Consider the following 18,954-nt stretch of genomic DNA (forward strand, 5'->3'; position numbering starts at 1 on the left):
GCTTTTTAAATGACAAAGATGATAGTTTTAAAACAAATTAAACACTTCTTTATTGTTAAATGCAGAACAAAGAATGAGGCACAGTGTTTTTTCAGCTTTGGTTGCATCTGGTTGCTGTGATACGGAATATCAAAATGTCGCCACAAGGTAGAGTACTTGCTCTGGATGAAGGGAAGGCTGAAGGACGTAGGGAGAGAGGATGGACTCGCCCGTCTATGTGTATTCATTTCTCCTCCATAGTTGTTGTTGTTGTCCAGCACTTGTAGCTACATGTAGGATGTGATGGTTGGTCTTTGTAGAGTTTTATCCAAAGTCGAACATTTTTCAACTCTTGGCGACCAGAAAAAAACATCATAAGTAATTCCATAGATGCTCAGCAAATCGTCATGCTGCTGCTGTCTGTAACAAAGTGTAAAAATGCGGCGCACCCATCCATCCATCCATCCATCCATCCATCATCTGTAACCGCTTATCCTATTCAGCGTCGCGGGGGGGCTGGAGCAAATCCCAGCTGACATTGGGCGAAGGCAAGGTACACCATGGACAGGTCACCAGACTATTTCAGCACTCCCATTACAAGAATGTTAAAAAAGAAAAAAACATCTACAAAAAACATGTACATGGCGGTTGTGGCGGTTGTGGCGGTTGTGGCGGTTGCTTGCGACAGCCCTACTCACCAGTGTTATTTCCATTCAGCCAGTAGATTACAACAAACTTTGTAATATTTGTTTAAAGCTGTAATAATCAATATTTGTATGTCAACAATTGATCAAATGACTTTATATAATGGGAAACGGGTTACTCGTAGTAATGGATTCACAAAGATTCTATCAGTTATTTTAGCATCTTTCAGCTCATTGCTTTGGTTTTTGTTTTTTTTGGGCGACTTTTGTTATTTTACTTTGATAATTTAAAGGATAACTTTGTTATTTTTCAACTTGGACCTTATTTTCTCACGTTTTTGTGTCTAAGTGACTAATGGGGATAACACTTTTTGAAATTGGTCCAGTATTGAGGGAGAACGTTGCAGCCGCCAGCCGTTAAACAAGCTGTAATGTAGTCATTTGGAGCAACCTTTCAGTTTACATCCTCTAAAAGTGCTTGTTTTTGCCACAGTCTCACATCACATAGTCTACCAATGACACGTTTTAATCGAAAGTCAAATCGGATCGTGGATTTGGAGAATCGTGACACCCCTAATATTTCACATCTAACTTAGTGAATTAAGGGTATATTTCGACCTTTTTATTGATTGTTGGAACAGTGGAAAGACTAACCAAGACGGTTTTGGTGAGTTTTATTTTTTAATACTAAGTGGGAAAAATAAATCCACACAGCTTTAGGTCATCTCAAAGCTGTCTCTTTCCCTTCATCAGAAGAGGATGGAGAAACCCTGCTTCAACTGAACACGGCTAACAGCTAACAAAAGCATACGCCACTTCAAAAAGAATGAGAGATTACATCTCTCAATGATCAATGAAACACATTACTGCCCCAATTGCCACAAACCTGAAGCTCATTTGGGGTTCCAACCCCGAGCTTAGCAGAGCATAAACCTCTACTACAGTTGTGATAACCATACTTCATCAGCTCAACATCAACACAAACTGGACTTAATCTCCATCCGACCATCAACACAAGATGGCTTGAGGTCTCCATACTATAGTTTAGTGGGATATTTACGAGGTGATCAGCAGCAGTGAGAGGGCTGATCAATAAGCTCAGCTGTGACCTGTAGCCCTCCTCAAAGCCTCATTGTTTATAGATGTATTGGTGGGATGTCCATAAGTCTTCCAGTGGGCTAATGGTTTTCTCTATGGCTCCTATTGGACTGAGTGCATGATGAGCGGCGATGGGAGACCATTAAGACGGTTTCCGCATCGCGTTATTCACTCGGCAGCTTCCCGCACACGGCCGGTCATCAATTAAACTCAAATGGGATTCTCTCCGGGAACCATCACCTTAACGTGGTGGAGAGGTTTGTGTGTCCCTATGACCCTGAGGGCTGTGTTGTCTGGAGCCTCGTGCTCCTGGTAGGGTCTCCCATGGCAAATTGGTCTTAGGTGAGGGGCCGGACTAAGAATGGTTCACAAAAAACCCAATGACAACACGAGGCAGAGGAGGAGTTACCCGGCCCGGAGGAAGCCCGGGGCCCACGTCTGGAGCCAGGCCCAGACGGAGGGCCCGTCAACGAGCGTCTGGTGGCCGGGCTTGCCACGGAGCCCGGCCGGGGATACCCCGAAAAAGGAACGTGGCACCCCCCTCCTCTCCATCCTGTGGGCTCACCACCTGCGGGAAGAACCGCTTGGGTCGGGTGCGCTGCCACACGGGTGGCAGTGAAGGCCAGGGACCTCGACGGACTGGACCCGGGCGGCAGAGGCTGGCTCTGGGGACGTGGAACGTCACCTCTCTGTGGGGGAAGGAGCCGGAGCTTGTGCGGGAGGTGGAGCGCTATCAGTTGGATCTGGTAGGGCTTACCTCTACGCACAGCCTCGGTTCTGGAACCGTACTCTTGGATAGGGGTTGGACTCTATTCTTCTCTGGAGTTGCCCATGGTGTGAGGCGCCGGGCGGGTGTGGGGATACTCACAAATCCCCGGCTGAGTGCCGCTACGTTGGAGTTTACCCCGGTGGACGAGAGGGTCGCCTCCCTACGCCTTCGGGTTATGGGGGGGAAAACTCTGACTGTTGTTTGTGCGTATGCACCAAACAGCAGTTCGGAGTATTCGGCCTTCTTGGAGACCCTGAATGGAGTCCTGTATGGGGCTCCAGTAGGGGACTCCATAGTTCTCCTGGGAGACTTCAACGCGCACGTGGGCAACGATGGAGACACCTGGAGTGGCGTGATTGGGAGGAACGGCCTCCCTGATCTAAACCCGAGTGGTCGTTTGTTGTTGGACTTCTGTGCTAGTCATGGATTGTCCATAACGAACACCATGTTCGAACATAAGGATGCTCATAAGTGTACGTGGTACCAGAGCACCCTAGGCCGAAGGTCGATGATCGATTTTGTAATCGTATCATCTGATCTGAGGCCGCATGTTTTGGACACTCGGGTGAAGAGAGGGGCGGAGCTGTCAACTGATCACCATCTGGTGGTGAGTTGGGTCAGAGGGTGGGGGAAGACTCTGGACAGACCTGGTAAGCCCAAACGTGTAGTGAGGGTGAACTGGGAACGTCTGGAGGAGGCCCCTGTCCGAGAGATCTTCAACTCACACCTCCGGCGGAGCTTTTCTGGCATCCCTGTGGAGGTTGGGGGCATTGAACCCGAGTGGACGATGTTCAAAGCTTCCATTGCTGAAGCTGCGGCGGTGAGCTGTGGTTTTAAGGTCTTAGGTGCCTCAAGGGGCGGCAACCCTCGAACACCGTGGTGGACACCGGTGGTCAGGGAAGCCGTCCGACTGAAGAAGGAGGCCTTCCGGGATATGTTATCTCGGAGGTCTCCGGAGGCAGTTGCAGGGTACCGACGGGCCCGAAGAGCAGCAGCCACTGCCGTGACGGAGGCAAAGCAGCGGGTGTGGGAGGAGTTCGGAGCAGCCATGGAGAAGGACTTTCGGTCGGCACCAAAGTGCTTCTGGAAAACCATCTGGCACCTTAGGAGGGGGAAACGGGGAACCATCCAAGCTGTGTACAGTAAGGATGGGACACTGTTGACCTCAACTGAGGAGGTAATCGGGCGGTGGAAGGAGCACTTTGAGGAACTTCTGAATCCGACCAATAGGCCCTCTATGGTAGAGGCAGAGCTGGAAGCTGATGGGGGACCATCATCAATTACCCTGGTGGAAGTCACTGAGGTAGTCAAACAACTCCACAGTGGCAAAGCCCCGGGGGTTGATGAGATCCGCCCAGAAATATTGAAGGCTCTGGGTGGGGAGGGGCTGTCTTGGATGACACGTCTCTTCAACACCGCGTGGAAGTCGGTGACAGTGCCTAAGGAGTGGCAGACCGGGGTGGTGGTTCCCCTTTTCAAAAAGGGGGACCAGAGAGTGTGTGCCAATTACAGGGGTATCACACTGCTCAGCCTCCCTGGTAAAGTCTACTCCAAGGTGCTGGAAAGGAGGGTTCGGCCGATAGTCGAACCTCAGATCGAAGAGGAACAATGCGGATTCCGTCCTGGCCGTGGAACAACGGACCAGCTCTTCACTCTCGCAAGGATCCTGGAGGGGGCCTGGGAGTATGCCCATCCAGTCTACATGTGTTTTGTGGACTTGGAGAAGGTATATGACCGGGTCCCCCGGGAGATACTGTGGGGGGTGCTGCGGGAGTATGGGGTGAGGGGGGCACTTCTCAGGGCCATCCAATCCCTGTACGCCCAAAGCGAGAGCTGTGTTCGGATCCTCGGCAGTAAGTCGGACTCGTTTCCGGTGGGGGTTGGCCTCCGCCAGGGCTGCGCTTTGTCACCAATCCTGTTCGTGATATTCATGGACAGGATATCGAGGCGTAGTCGGGTGGAGGAGGGTTTGCAGATCGGTGTGCTGAGGATCTCATCGCTGCTTTTTGCAGATGATGTGGTCCTGTTGGCATCATCGGTCTGTGACCTCCAGCACTCACTGGATCGGTTCGCAGCCGAGTGTGACGCAGTCGGGATGAGAATCAGCACCTCTAAATCTGAGGCCATGGTTCTCAGCAGGAAACCGGTGGATTGCCTACTCCGGGTAGGGAATGAGTCCTTACCCCAAGTGAAGGAGTTTAAGTATCTCGGGGTCTTGTTCGCGAGTGAGGGGACGATGGAACGTGAGATTGGTCGGAGAATCGGAGCAGCAGGGGCGGTATTGCATTCGCTTTACCGCACCGTTGTGACGAAAAGAGAGCTGAGCCGGAAGGCAAAGCTCTCGATCTACCGTTCAATCTTCGTTCCTACTCTCACCTATGGTCATTAGGGTTGGGTCATGACCGAAAGAACGAGGTCGCGGGTGCAAGCGGCCGAAATGGGTTTCCTCAGGAGGGTGGCTGGCGTCTCCCTTAGAGATAGGGTAAGAAGCTCAGTCATCCGTGAGGGACTTGGAGTAGAGTCCTTGCTCCTTTGCGTCGAAAGGAGCCAGTTGAGGTGGTTCGGGCATCTAGCACGGATGCCTCCTGGGCGCCTCCCTTGGGAGGTGTTCCAGGCACGACCAGCTGGGAGGAGACCACGGGGAAGACCCAGGACTAGGTGGAGAGATTATATCTCTACTCTGGCCTGGGAACGCCTCGGGATCCCCCAGTCAGAGCTGGTTAATGTGGCCCGGGAAAGGGAAGTTTGGGGTCCCCTGTTGGAGCTGTTGCCCCCGCGACCCGATCCCGGATAAGCGGTTGAAGATGGATGGATGGATGGGATTCAAGTGATTTGGCAGCTGGGAGGGGTCCCCCGAGGGAATAATGCAGTGGGTGGTGTGGTGTTGGTTATTGAGTTGGAAGTGTGATGCTCTATAACCGCCAAAGCCAGGAAAGGATCAATGTGTTTTTACTGAATCAGCCAAGGTACTTTTTATTTTTTCAAAATGAATACCAGAGATAAGAATGTGTGAAAATTATCCACATCTATTTGCCAATCTTCTTCGCGTTTTTACTCAATTTGATGACAGTGTGTGCCAATCACTCCTACTCTGAGTTTGCATGCTTTGTCAGCACACATTGGCACACTAGATGTGACCAAACCACATTTCCCTATTACTAGCCACGCGACAGCTGCACAAGATCACACATTGTTATCCTCACATGATTTGGGTTGTTGTGATTGTTCTCACATGATTTTCTCATCTGATTTAGACTTCAACCAGTGATCATTACCTCCGTCATCGAGTGCAGGCATGGGAAACTCTACTGTTGTGAAACTGTTACATCTCACGAAATGATAACCCAAAACACCAAACGTGAGTTTTACAAATTACAATACTAATGTCATAATTGCTACAATATCTATTAAAATACCATTTTTACAATCTTACAATTATTACAAGTAGCTATTACGCAGTGTGTAAGGGATCCTTCCTTTTTGCCACACTTTCATCTACACCCACTTAATTACTGGATCCATTGTCCAAGTTGGGAAATAAAGGGTCATTACACAATTCGCAACTGCACTTAGGCCTAGCCGTTATTTAGCCTCTTTCGAGACATCCAAGTATGACACTGATACCATAGGATTCCTCAGGTTTTCTAGTTTCATATGATGCCAGTACCTTCACTCTAGCTTTTAAACTACCTTCGAAAGACAGAATAGTGGCTTGGTCCGGCAGATTTTTAAGAGGTAATTAAAAAGCGATACAGTGTTTCGGAGAAACGATGCAGTAACACAAACATAATATTGCGATACTCCTGTGTATCGAGATTTTTTGTGAAAAGTGTTGTCATGGCCTCTCAGTATCCTGGTGCATGACAAAAATGTCACATTACCCAAGCTTAAAACATGCGTTGCATTGTTACCCACTACACAGAAATACCCCACTCATGCTCGTCCTCCGCTGTGCAGTTTGGTGTTTCCAGGGTGATAAGAGAAAAACTCAAAGCTAATCAGGAGCAAAGTGTTTGAGCTGCAGCTCACTGATACATAATGCAGAGACAGTTAGTGAAGTGGACAGCAGGGGTTCACAGGCTGCAGCCAGGCAGGAAAGCTAGATACAGAGACTCAGAGAGAGATGGAGGACGCCACAAAGACACAGAAAAAGACAGACCAAAGGAGAAATGACTGTTATGCTTTCCAGAGATGTGGTGTAAAACTGTCTGGCAGCTGTAACATGTTCAGCAAGTACTGCGTGACTTTGAAAAGACCATTTGACAAGACCAGCGCATCGCTTTTCATCTCACTGACGACCAAACACCGAGCAGGTCAAGAGGGTGCAATTTCAAACTAGATTCCCAAACATATAACAGAGGGCAGAAAGAAAAAGAGACAAAGAAGAGGGTGACATACAGAGAGAAAACTAAAGAGAACAAGTGAAGCTTGAAAGAGAATTGGAGAGCAGAGGAGGCATGTTGAGACGGGAAGCTCAAAGAGAAACTGAAAGGTATCTCAATAACTTCTAGTCTAGTGATACAGACGTAGGCAAAATTGTTGGTACCCTTCCGTTAAAGAAAGAAAAACCCACAATGGTCACTGAAATAACTTGAAACTGACAAAAGTAATAATAAATAAAAATTCACTGAAAATTAACTAATGAAAATCAGACATTGTTTTTGAATTATGGTTCAGCAGAATCATTTAAAAAAACAAACTAATGAAACTGGCCTATACAAAAATGATGGTACCCTTAACTTAATATTTTGTTGCACAACCTTTTGAGGCAATCACTGCAATCAAGTGATTTCTGTAACTCTCAATGAGACTTCTGCACCTGTCGACAGGTATGTTGGCCCACTCCTCGTGAGCAAACTGCTCCAGCTGTCTCAGGTTTGAAGGGTGCCTTCTCCAGACTGCATGTTTCAGCTCCTTCCACAGATGTTCAATAGGATTTAGATCAGGGCTCATAGAAGGCCACTTCAGAATAGTCCAATGTTTTGTTCTTAGCCATTCTTGGGTGTTTTTAGCGGTGTTTTGGGTCATTATCCTGTTTGAGGACCCATGACCTGCAACTGAGACCAAGCTTTCTGACACTGGGCAGCACATTTCGCTCCAGAATGCCTTGACAGTCTTGAGATTTCATTGCACCCTGCACAGATTCAAGACACCCTGTGCCAGATGCAACAAAGCAGCCCCATAACATAACCGAGCCTCCTCCATGTTTCACATTAGGTACAGTGTTCTTTTCTTTGGATGCTTCATTTTTGCGTCTGTGAACATAGAGCTGATGTGACCTGCCAAAAAGCTCCAGTTTTGTCTCATCTGTCCAAAGGACATTCTCCCAGAAGCTTTGTGGCTTGTCAATATGCATTTTGGCAAATTCCAGTCTCGCTTTTTTATGATTTGCGTCCTCCTTGGTCGTTTTCCATTAAGTCTACTTTGGCTCAAACAGTGACGGATGGTGCGATCTGACACTGATGTACCTTGACCTTGGAGTTCACCTCTAATCTCTTTGGAAGTTGTTCTGGGCTCTTTGGTTACCATTCGTATTATCCGTCTCTTCAATATGTCATCAATTTTCCTCTTGCGGCCACGTCCAGGGAGGTTGGCTACAGTCCCATGGACCTTAAACTTCTGAATAATATGTGCAGCTGTAGTCACAGGAACATCAGGCTGCTTGGAGATGGTCTTATAGCCTTTACCTTTAACATGAAGGTCTATAATGTTCTTTCTGATCTCCTGAGACAACTCTCTCCTTAGCTTTCTGTGGTCCATGTTCAGTGTGGTACACACCATGATACCAAACAGCACAGTGACTACTTTTCACCCTTTAAATAGGCAGACTGACTGATTACAAGTTTGAAGATACCTGTGATGCTATTTACAGGACACACCTTAGTTTAATATGTCCCTATGGTCAAATTATTTTACATCTTTTCTAGGGATACCATCATTTTTTGTCCAGGTCAGTTTCATTAGTTTGTTTTTTAAAATGATTCTGTTGAACCACAATTCAAAAACAATGTCTGATTTTCATTAGTTAATTTTCAGTAAATTTTTATTTATTATTACTTTTGTCAGTTTCAAGTTATTTCAGTGACCATTGTGGGTTTTTCTCTCTTTAACGGAAGGGTACCAACAACTTTGCCTACGTCTGTATGTCTGTGTGAAACAAAAGCAGTCCTCAGTTGAATCCAGTCTGGGCTCTAATAGAACACCATACAGACACACTCAATAAAAGCACAGACAGCGGAGAGAAGACCGTCTTTAGGTGAAGCAACAACAAAGACGGCTGACAAATAAACTGATGATGGTGAGGAATACACACACTGAAGGTATTGTACAACAGAAGGAACTGAACAAGTGTGACAGACTAGGGATGCTCATTTTGAAAAATGTTCTTAACCGATAACCGACCCTCATTAACCCATTATTAACCGTTAACAGACAAGATTTGTGCCTCGCATGCAGTGGTGTACCAGCTGCAGGAGCACAACAGATATTGGTTGACGGGAGTCTCCAGTTCACCGTCCGGGAGCGTTAACTTAGCAGCTACGATGCTGGGTGTAGTGTCGCGGACATGCAGCCACTTTCCCAGTAAAAGTCTCCACCGCACATTTAGTTTAGCTTAGCAGGTTGTCAGCTGTGTGTCTGCCCGGCGGAACTTTAGCGAGTGTCCAACAAACCGTGTGTGTGTGTTGGTGGTGAGTGTGAGGTTGTTGGTGGCGTTCTAGTTGTGATCGTAGGTGTAGCAGTGTGTGTTCAGTTTATTTGTCGGTGAATAAATGCTACCAAACTACAACTCCTCCGCTCCGCTCAAGCGAGCCAGAGACCGGAGCTGACTTCCTGTATCCTGTAACTCCGGCTCCGCCTCTTAAGGTGGGCTGTTAAGGTGGACCAGCTTTTTCTCCTAAAAGTGACAACCGCTTCTCTGAGCCGCTCAGCTTTTGAGTTAATTATTAACATTTCTTTTAACCGTTCTAACCGATAGCGTTAATCGGTTAAAATGCTTAAAGGAACTATTTGTAACTTTTTAAGCGTATAAATGTAGCGGGTCGGCACACATGCGCGTTCGCATATGCGCGCTCGCGTGTGGCTGGAGCCTCAGACAGAGCGTGCGTCCTCGTTGTCTTGCTCCACCTCTAGACGTGAACGCGCGCTCACTCCACACTGCAGAAGAGTTAGTTTAGCTCTGAGAATATCTAGTGAATGCACAGGGGACGTTTGTGCAGAAATAAATGCTGCAGCTCCTCCAGACCAACAGAGGTTTCCCGTGTCTTGTGAAGTGACGGAGCTCTTCAGAGAGTACGTTGTCTTCTCGTTACCGACCGGGTGCCGGTGTCTCCTCTGCTCTCTCCGGCTGCGGGCGGAGAGAGCAGAGACACGCTGCAGAGCCCCGCTGCTTCAGCCTGCACTTAGGCAGGAAAAGCCAACACTAGGATCAGCATTGATTCATGGAGAGACCTTCGTCTGGTCAGCTAACATTACTGCCAAGCAGCTGAAATATAGAGTGATATTGTGGTTTTAGCTGACTTGTGTCGCCTCACTGTTTTGAGCGATGCTCGTTCAGGTATATTTAGAGCGAGTAAGCGCGAGCCCGACGCTGACTTTTGTTGATTTCACGGCCACAGGTGTCGCTGTTAACAAGCATTTCTGAAAGTTACAAATAGTCCCTTTAATGACGGTTAACGGTTAAACAGTTAATTATGGACATCCCTATGAGAGACACTATAAAAGCCGAGAGTTTGTAAGTAAGATAAGAACACAAAAAATGCAGTTCGTTCAATATGAATGGAAGACGGAGCAAAGTCTTAATCACACATTTAAAAATGCAATGCTTACACAAATGAGGGGATTAGTGTTGGTTGTTCTGTTGTCAGAACCAGTTTGGCCAGTTTTTTTTATGTTGGATCTGAACCACATGTAACCATCAGAGCAATCACATGTTTATGTGCCACAAGATCATTCATTTGTAGCCACATCTTGCAGACTCAAATGCATCCATACACACATCACTATGACTAAAATGGAATATTGGAATACATGTTGGAAAACAAGTCCAGACCCACTCCAGCTTAAACTGTCCATGAGGTAAAAAGATCCACGAGGAGACAACACACGCTAAAGTTGAAAACCAATGATATTAGGGTATATTTAGGAAAAATCTATAAACTAGAATTACCGCCTCATGGTTGTACGCCTCCACCAACCAGTCAAGTTGCAGTTTACATCCATGTCTGTCCCAAATGTCATCACTTCATCATTTTATCCTGTTAGACATTTGTCTGAAATTCTCACAATTCGTAAAAATTGCTGCTAAATGCAGTATCTGTGAGGGTTTCTGGACAATATCTGTCATTGTTTTGTGTTGATAATTGATTTCCACTAATAAATATATACATACATTTGCATAAAGCATCATATTTATATATCCCATGTTGATAAGAGTATTAAATACTTGACACATCTCCCTTTAAGGTACAATTTGAACTGATACCATTTTTTGGCTTAATCACGATTAACTATGGACAATCATGCGATTAATCGCTATTTAATATTTGAATCGATTGGCAGCCCTAATTAATAAATGCAATTTTAATATTGATTAATTAACATATTCTTGAGTTGTGGCCAAAATCGTGTTTTGTGAGGTCACAGTGACCTTTGACCTCCAAAATCGAATGAGTTCATCTTTGAGTTCAAGTGGACGTTTGTGCCAAATTTGAAGAAATTCCCTCGTGGTGTTCCTGAGATATTCCGTTGACGAGAATGAACCGGACGGACGTACATAATCTGTCAAAACATGTATACAAGTCTGGAGCTTCTGGTGTTCTGTAGATGTGCTGTCTGGTTCACTGAGGTCGGGTCTCATCACTGAGGCTGCTGGACAGTATGTCGGATAATCTGTATCTACTGTGAGAACTCTCAGCTCCGAGCCAACAAGAGGCAGAAAAGGCTTCATAACATCCCTCTGGTGCAATCACGAGCAAACAACAAATCCACAGGCAAAGAATATTGGTACAAACATGAAGACTGGAGGTAAAGTAAGGATGGACATGAGAGAACTGATTGAAAGAAATATCACTTTGATGTGGAGTGGAAAACGATGATGAAAAAAGGTCAGAGAGAGCTTTTCTTTTTTTTGAAGCGCGATGTAGTGTTGGTGGAGAAAGTGAGTGGGCAGTAGCCAAGACTGTGTTTGCCTTTCTCTCTCTGTGCTTTCTGGCCACGACAGCTAATGTAAGAGAACAGAAATGGATTCGTGACGGCAGGTTGGCAGAGCTAAACTATCTGGGCAGCTCAACTGCATACCACACATGAGAACAGTAACAAAATGGATTTCAGATTTGCTCTTAGATCTGATTTGTTTACCAACTCCGCCCATCCGGAACTAACTTATTACAAGATTTCTCGCCACCGTGACAAAGCAGGTAAATAGCTGCGGTGTAATTGATTGCTTTGTCATCAATTTATGTAAGGTGTGTTGGCGAACGCTGCTCTGCGGTGTGGTGCTGCGGAGCTGTGAATCCTCAGGCTGAAAGAAAGGAACAGCTTTCTCACCCTCCCACTCCTCTCACCATTTGCTGCTGACCTCCAGGGTCAACCGAGCCCGAGCCTACATTCCTTTAGCTGCTCTCTCTCCAGGGACATCTCTTTCTCCACCTCCTCTTACCTCATGTTTGACTTCTTTACTATCTTACCAAACAGCTACAGATCAGTATATACAGTGTTTGGGTTACCGTTGCAGCTGGGCGGCACTTCAACCACGGCAGCCCTGCATGCATGGCACTAATCTCGTCTGTTAACGTCATATTACCATAAAGTGGTATCGTGCGGTTGTATCGGAGTAGTTTTAAGAGTACATGATCACAGGATCAGACATGATACCCAATACTGGTATCGGTGCATCCCTAGAGACAACTCACCAGCTACTAATGCCCTACATGTTGTCCTCAGACAGACAGATGAAATCAGACTTTTTCACAATCTAATACCAAACACATTTTGTTACAAATAAGTCTCAACAGAAACAAAAGAAGAAAAGAAATGATCAAATCCAATCCTTTCTGACCGGATTTAAAACATATTCCCAGGTGGTTTGAAATGCTATTCAAATCCAATATCTGCAAATGCAACACAGCCCGACCGCTCCGATCAGATTTCAAACATTTGCTTTTTCCCTTCACTCCTCCCAGGACGCATATTTGACATAGCAAGAAGAGTAGATAAAAAGATATGGTTGAGAGTCAAAATGTCAGCCCAGGACCGGCCAACGTGGTATACGTACATGTACACCACCGTGCAGTGTCGTCAACTTAAACCACAAATATTCTGCACCCAAACTTCAAAATGCTTACTTTAAATGAAGTAAGAGATTCTTTACAAGGCATTTATATGTACTGGTACTTTGAGTATTTATTAAAAGTCGTTTCACTTCTACTTGGGACTTTTTTTTTTTTATCTCAAGTATTGTGCATCGCTACATTTCAAGTTGCATTACAGAGTAAGACCAAAAGTCACATGAAAAAGTGAAGAAGAAAGGACAGAAATCAGCAGCTGCAGCAGAGAAGAAGCTGCTGGTGTGTCTGCGGCCAGGGGAGGGCAGTACAAAAAAGTAACAAAATGAAGGATGACGTCATTATAGCTCATGTTTAGGATTTAGATCATTGTTTCTTGGCGCGGACTAAATAACAAACATATTGCATCTATTTACCTTAAGCACTGATTTAATGTAATAACCGGTGAGTAAGTGACCCAAATAAAACACACCTTTTCTTGCTGCGTGAACAAAGGCCTTTCCCATTCCTGAGTTTGTACCTCCTTCATTCCTTTCCTCGATTCCTTTCCTCGACTCCTCTCCTCGCGTATTAGTCCCATTTGATTTATGTAGCCTAACACTATTGCACCCACCACAGTGTCGCATCTGTTAAATACAACAGACGAGTGATGGACGTCTAAAACGCTTCAAAAAATGCTGGCCGTGGTAAAAACCCTGTATGCCCTCAATGTTGTGTCAATGTTCATATTTGATTGAATTTCGATATTTTTCAAAGTATTGTATCGAAGTTTGAAATTCCAGTATCATGACAACACTAGCTGGCGGTGTAGAGATTACCCTTTAGTCAGCATGCACCATTAAAAATGACATATCATAATGAAAGTTAATGACAGAGTGCTGTCTGAACACTGACCACTCAGATCAGGTTTCCTCTTCCTCGTTCCCTGCTCTTTGATCTGTCAAAGCGTTGTGTGAGGTTTCAGAACCCAACTCCTACCTAGACACACAGTATTTTACAAGTATTTTTAGGAAAGGGGTGTTGGGGGGGGTACTGTCCATGCCATCTGCCCCAGCACCGAGGCTCTAATGCTGGGAGGCCCGAGGGAGCCTCTGGGAAAAAACACTGAGCTGGTTTACAGCTAGGAGCCGAGGAGGACGGCCTCTGTATGTACACACACAAACTTATAACAGCTGAATTTACAAGAACACATGATGCATGTGTTTAAAATAAAAACGATGAATCACTGTCAAGAGCATGTGGGGGTTTCGTTGGCACAGCGCATACAGGAAGTCTATTAGAGCTGACACGACAGGATATCTCTAATAAATCCATTCACATTATTACCCATTCAAATGATCACTAAATGTAAACACACTGATTTAGGAGCCACAGAGTTACCATGGCAGCTGCAGTAACTGTCTTTTCATTCTCACATACATCATATTGTTTGCCTGCCAAGTTCTCGCAGCATTACGTAGGATTGATCTGCACAGGAATTGTGTTTGTCGCACTTGAACACATCACAGAGTAGAAACTGATGTCTTTAAAGGAGGGCTGTCAAAGTCACACGATAATAATGCATTGTAGCGGGCTCAGTTTTAAAGTTACAGTGAAGATACTGGTATCATGAAACTAGAAAACCTCAGGAATCCATCGGTACCAACCATATCATACAGTACGAGCTCGTCTTGAAGGAGGTTAAATAACTCCAAACTCCAAACTTACGCTAAATTTTGAACGGATAAAAAAATGGGTGATTAATCGCGATTAAATATGTTTTTGGATTGACAGCCCTACTTTAAAGTGATACCCAAAGAAAACCTGGTTACAGTAGATGCCGTTGTGTTAGAAGCCCTTTCTGATATAGCACTGGGAGGGGTGACTAACATTAGTAAGGTTCACAGAGCCAGCAAAAAACTAGAAAAACACTCTGAATAGTCTGCCAACATCTATAAAACAATTTCTGAAACATCTTTGAAAAAAACCCATGAGAATAGCCAAATGGATGCCAAAAGCCGATCTGTATTAATATGATATGACCACGGTCAAGTCTGGGAGTGCCTACGATTCATTTGATTTAATTTCTAAGCGTTTTATTGGACGCCTTATATGATTCAACTCTGTATGTGTCATATAGTGGTGTGAATTAGTTAGCATATGTGGTCAGTGTATCATTATAAGCACATGCGAGAAAAGGAGGGAGGCTGGTTCATGTGAGCCCACTCACCCTGGGTTGCCAGTTTTCATACTGCTTCTGCAGATTGGCCCCGATGGTCTCCAGGGCTTTCTGTGGACTCATCGAAAGAGGATCTGGCAAGAGAACACACACCGCCGTCACACACATAGAACACAACGATTGTAGCAGAGCAGAACCACACACACTCAATCTGGAGCTGACAAACCAACCGGAATTACATCATTCACCACACACATTTACATTGCTGTCAATCTTATTCAATCAAATGATCCAAACAAGCAGGCTAACATGATTTAACATTTGGACAAAAGACACTTCCATGCCATGATAACAGACGTCAGGTTTAGTTTGATTTCAGCATCAAAGGATTTTTTTCTTGTTAAATAAAAAACAAGGTTTGGAAAAAACCTCAGGTTGAAATATTGATGAGAGTAAATCAATATGGCATGAAGAATAGCAGAATATAGATTGGGGACGGATCAAATTGCGCTCAGCAGGCAGAGAAGAATGTATTGGCGAGTTTGCGGAAGATACTGATATGACATATGCTGGAAATTAAACCACTGCCCTTATGATGAATGAGGCCTTTTTAAAATGCATCATCACAACAAAAGAAACATCAACAAGATGCATTTATGACTTCTGGTTTATTTCATTTCATTATCAAGGAAAATATAACTCACTAGCTATTTGAACTATTTCAACTTCAAATACTAAATAATAACTTTTTATAGAAGAATTATCTAGAATCTGTGCAGATATTTTTCACAGACCGGATATGGACACACGATACAGTCGTGTCCTCTAAGTAGCCTTTCATGGTAAAAATACATATTGCAACATAGTGGTGGGCAATATGGCCAAAATCTTCTATCACGATATATGAAATTATATATCACAGTAACAGTATATATCAATTCACTAAATGTTTATCTACTGTATGTATTTATTTGTTTACAAAGTATTTACACAGTACTGTACTGTACTTTGCTATTGTCATTTATAGTGGTTGTTTGCATAAAAACACACAATTCAAATGATTATGATTATTTAAATATTTGCTTTGATTAAAAAAAATCTTGGTAAGTTGTTATGAAGTTGAACAGGTCATAATTCTCTCTATTATTTATTTCATATTGATGTGAAAACATCTTCTTCAAACAACTGGATTTATTCAAGTTTCTCACCAAAAACTTAATTTTACTCGATTGCATTTGAACGCATCATGATAACTTTGTAATTTACCTTCACCCAATAGTAATTTTGCTGAGCAGACGATGAACGCCTCATAATAATAACTGAATGGCACCTCCATTAATGTTAGTAGCTCCATTTTTTAACCAATCAGGACTGTGCTGCCCACCGGCTGCTAACAGCTATCATTACAAACACTCATGCTGCTGATTTCAACACAGATTTATCAGGGAAAAATAGGGTGCGTCCCCTCAGGTTTAGTAGCGCCACACTGTTGAGCAATTTTTTTCTCTCCGCTGTGGCTCCAGTCCCAATCAAACTGAAACATGATACGGCGTGCGTATGCGTCATTGTGCAGCGTAACTGTCGGAGCATCAATAAGAGGATCGATAGTCACGGAAGCTTGAGATGCCAAGAAAGGAGACAACTACTGTTCTCTATTCCACTAGTAATTTCCCTGCCTGCCAAAATGGCGGGTGTCCTGATGATTTCACCCGCCACTGCCAACAATTTACCCACATTTGGCGGGTAGCGGGTGCTGACCCTGACTATCGATATCGGGACTGAAAAACTTAATTGGTGCATCCCTAAAAATAATGATAATCGCATATAACTTCATCTCATTTGATTATATTCTTCTTTTATTTGTAACTTTGATACAAACAAAAACAATTGCCTTACATGGAAAAACACTTTTAAAATTCTTTAAAAATGGAAGCTTAAAGGTACCTTAGAACAATCATTTCAAGTGTTACAGGTTCAAAGCTTAACAGGTGAAAATACATAACTTCAGACAATGCAATATACAAATAACACATATCTGTATTTTAGAGTAAACCAAAAGAAAAAAATCCTGCAAGTTTTGCTCATCGTTCATTTGAAAAAGCTGACAAAACAAAAGGAGCTTTACTGTGTAAATGTCTGGTAATCATGGAACCAGAGTTCTTCTTCATCTTGGGTTGGTTGGGATGCCTCCTCCTGCTCTGTATTTACAAATTCACTCTCCTCAATGTCTGCCCAAATCACGTTACCTTGAGAGGCAGCTGCATCACGCGAGAACTGCTACTGCCAAATCTCTACCAGTGGACACATTTCTACCGTCGCACGATATATACGGTCATATTGTCTAACCCTTTGCAATAGTGAGGTCTGTGCCTACATATGGTGTGATCAGCTTACACCATTTGTCAAACACACCACACAGACCACGGCCAATGACAAGCAGATGCAAGCCCCTCTATTAGCATCAGGGAATGAAATTAGCACCTACTAAATACTGGATAAATGTTGGTGGTGGCAGGTAAAAATTCCAGGTCAACTGACACCATGGCAGATATATTAAGAAATATTATTTGTAAAAAAGCAATTCCTAAATCAAAAAAAATAGTTGGGGATTAAGGTTAACGTACACTAACTAGACTGGGGAAAAAAAAGTTAGTAAACTTGTGTTTGATGGATTATTTCTCTGTTGTCACAATGCTAATGGTCATTGTATTTTAAATGGTTGGAAAGCCTGTTTATTTACCTTCACAATGATGTCCAACTTGTAAGGATCATGCATTTGTGGGATGAGCAGCACAGCTGATTATGTGGGTAGCGCCCAAGAAACATTTGCCAAAATGCTCTGCCAATGGTAAACAGTGTATTCTCCTGTTGGTATTGACTCGTTTTGAGTCGTTTGGTGGATTGGATGATTGAACTCTCTATCAGTAACAAGGAACAAACAAGACATATTGGCTATTTTACACTTTATTCATTTAATACACCGTCAGGAGTAAGGCTGGGGCGATTCGTCGACGTAGTCGATTACGTAAATACGTCGATTTACGTAACGTGCGTCGACGCATCGGATGAGGTAATGAAAATGCGCTGCGTCCGGTCCGAGCATGGATTCTGATTCCCCCAGAGAGCAAAGAGCGTCAAAAAAAACCTCTCCGACGTTCATCAAAGGTGTGGGAATACTTCAAACAGAGCCTTTTATTTTTTCTGTTTACTTTAACGGCGATGTATGAGTGAGAAAATGGCTTAAAGTAACGTTACATATTGTTCTACAGTCTGTGACTGTTAGTCTGTAAATAGTTTCAATTATTTCTCTCTTGCTCCACACTGATGCAAAAGTACATTTCCTAGTGTTTATCTTAACTGCATATTATTACAGTGATTAAATAAATCCATGTCTAAACCATTTTAAGTTTTAAGTTAAGTACTTAAGTAAAAATACTGATGATAATTATTATTATTAGCCTAATGTCGTAACACAACAGTGCTGTGGAAATTAGACCTGTTTTAAATGTGCCACTATTATCATTATTCTAATGGCTTTCTGTGTCTCTTTTTCAGGACGAGACAAAGCAGAGTGGAGGACTTTTTCCACAAAAAGAACATTGTACTTTATTCCATTTACATGAATTTACAATACAAGCTCTTGTTTTAATTTTATTTTGGAGAAGTTTTATGTTGGACTGAAAACAGATTACCAGTAAAGACTGGGATATTTTTTGTTGTGAAATAATGCCATAATAATATTCTTGTTTTATGTATATGTTTATAAGAGAAGATATTTGAATAAAGTATTGAAATAATAATGAGTCAAGTTTTTGATATTTATTTATAAAAAAAAAATAGTTTGAATAATTGATGAATTAGTCGTTAGATTAATCGACTAATCGAAAAAATAATCGTTAGATTAATCGTTAAAAAAATAATCGTTAGGTGCAGCCCTAATCAGGAGCCTCAGTAGTGGTGGAAGATCCATACGCAGCCACAACAGCCTGGCACCTCCTCCTCATGCTGGTCACCAACCTGGTC

At 43.6% G+C, this 18,954-nt stretch overlaps 1 protein-coding gene across 8 annotated transcripts in view; it reads right to left on the minus strand.

Annotated features, from left to right (window-relative positions):
- Positions 1-18,954, minus strand: part of rptor (regulatory associated protein of MTOR, complex 1) — a 263,688-nt gene that overhangs the window by 216,293 nt on the left and 28,441 nt on the right. For 7 of the 8 annotated variants that reach the window (XM_037764856.1, XM_037764854.1, XM_037764852.1 and 4 more), the window contains exon 4: positions 14,983-15,065. In XM_037764856.1, coding sequence (XP_037620784.1) covers positions 14,983-15,065 — 83 coding nt within the window. Of the gene's footprint in view, positions 1-13,245; positions 14,170-14,982; positions 15,066-18,954 lie in introns of those variants that run through there. The other variant, XM_037764857.1, reaches the window with a different exon arrangement.

The sequence above is a fragment of the Sebastes umbrosus genome, chromosome 3 (assembly GCF_015220745.1).
Source record: "Sebastes umbrosus isolate fSebUmb1 chromosome 3, fSebUmb1.pri, whole genome shotgun sequence".
Lineage (NCBI taxonomy): Eukaryota > Metazoa > Chordata > Actinopteri > Perciformes > Sebastidae > Sebastes > Sebastes umbrosus.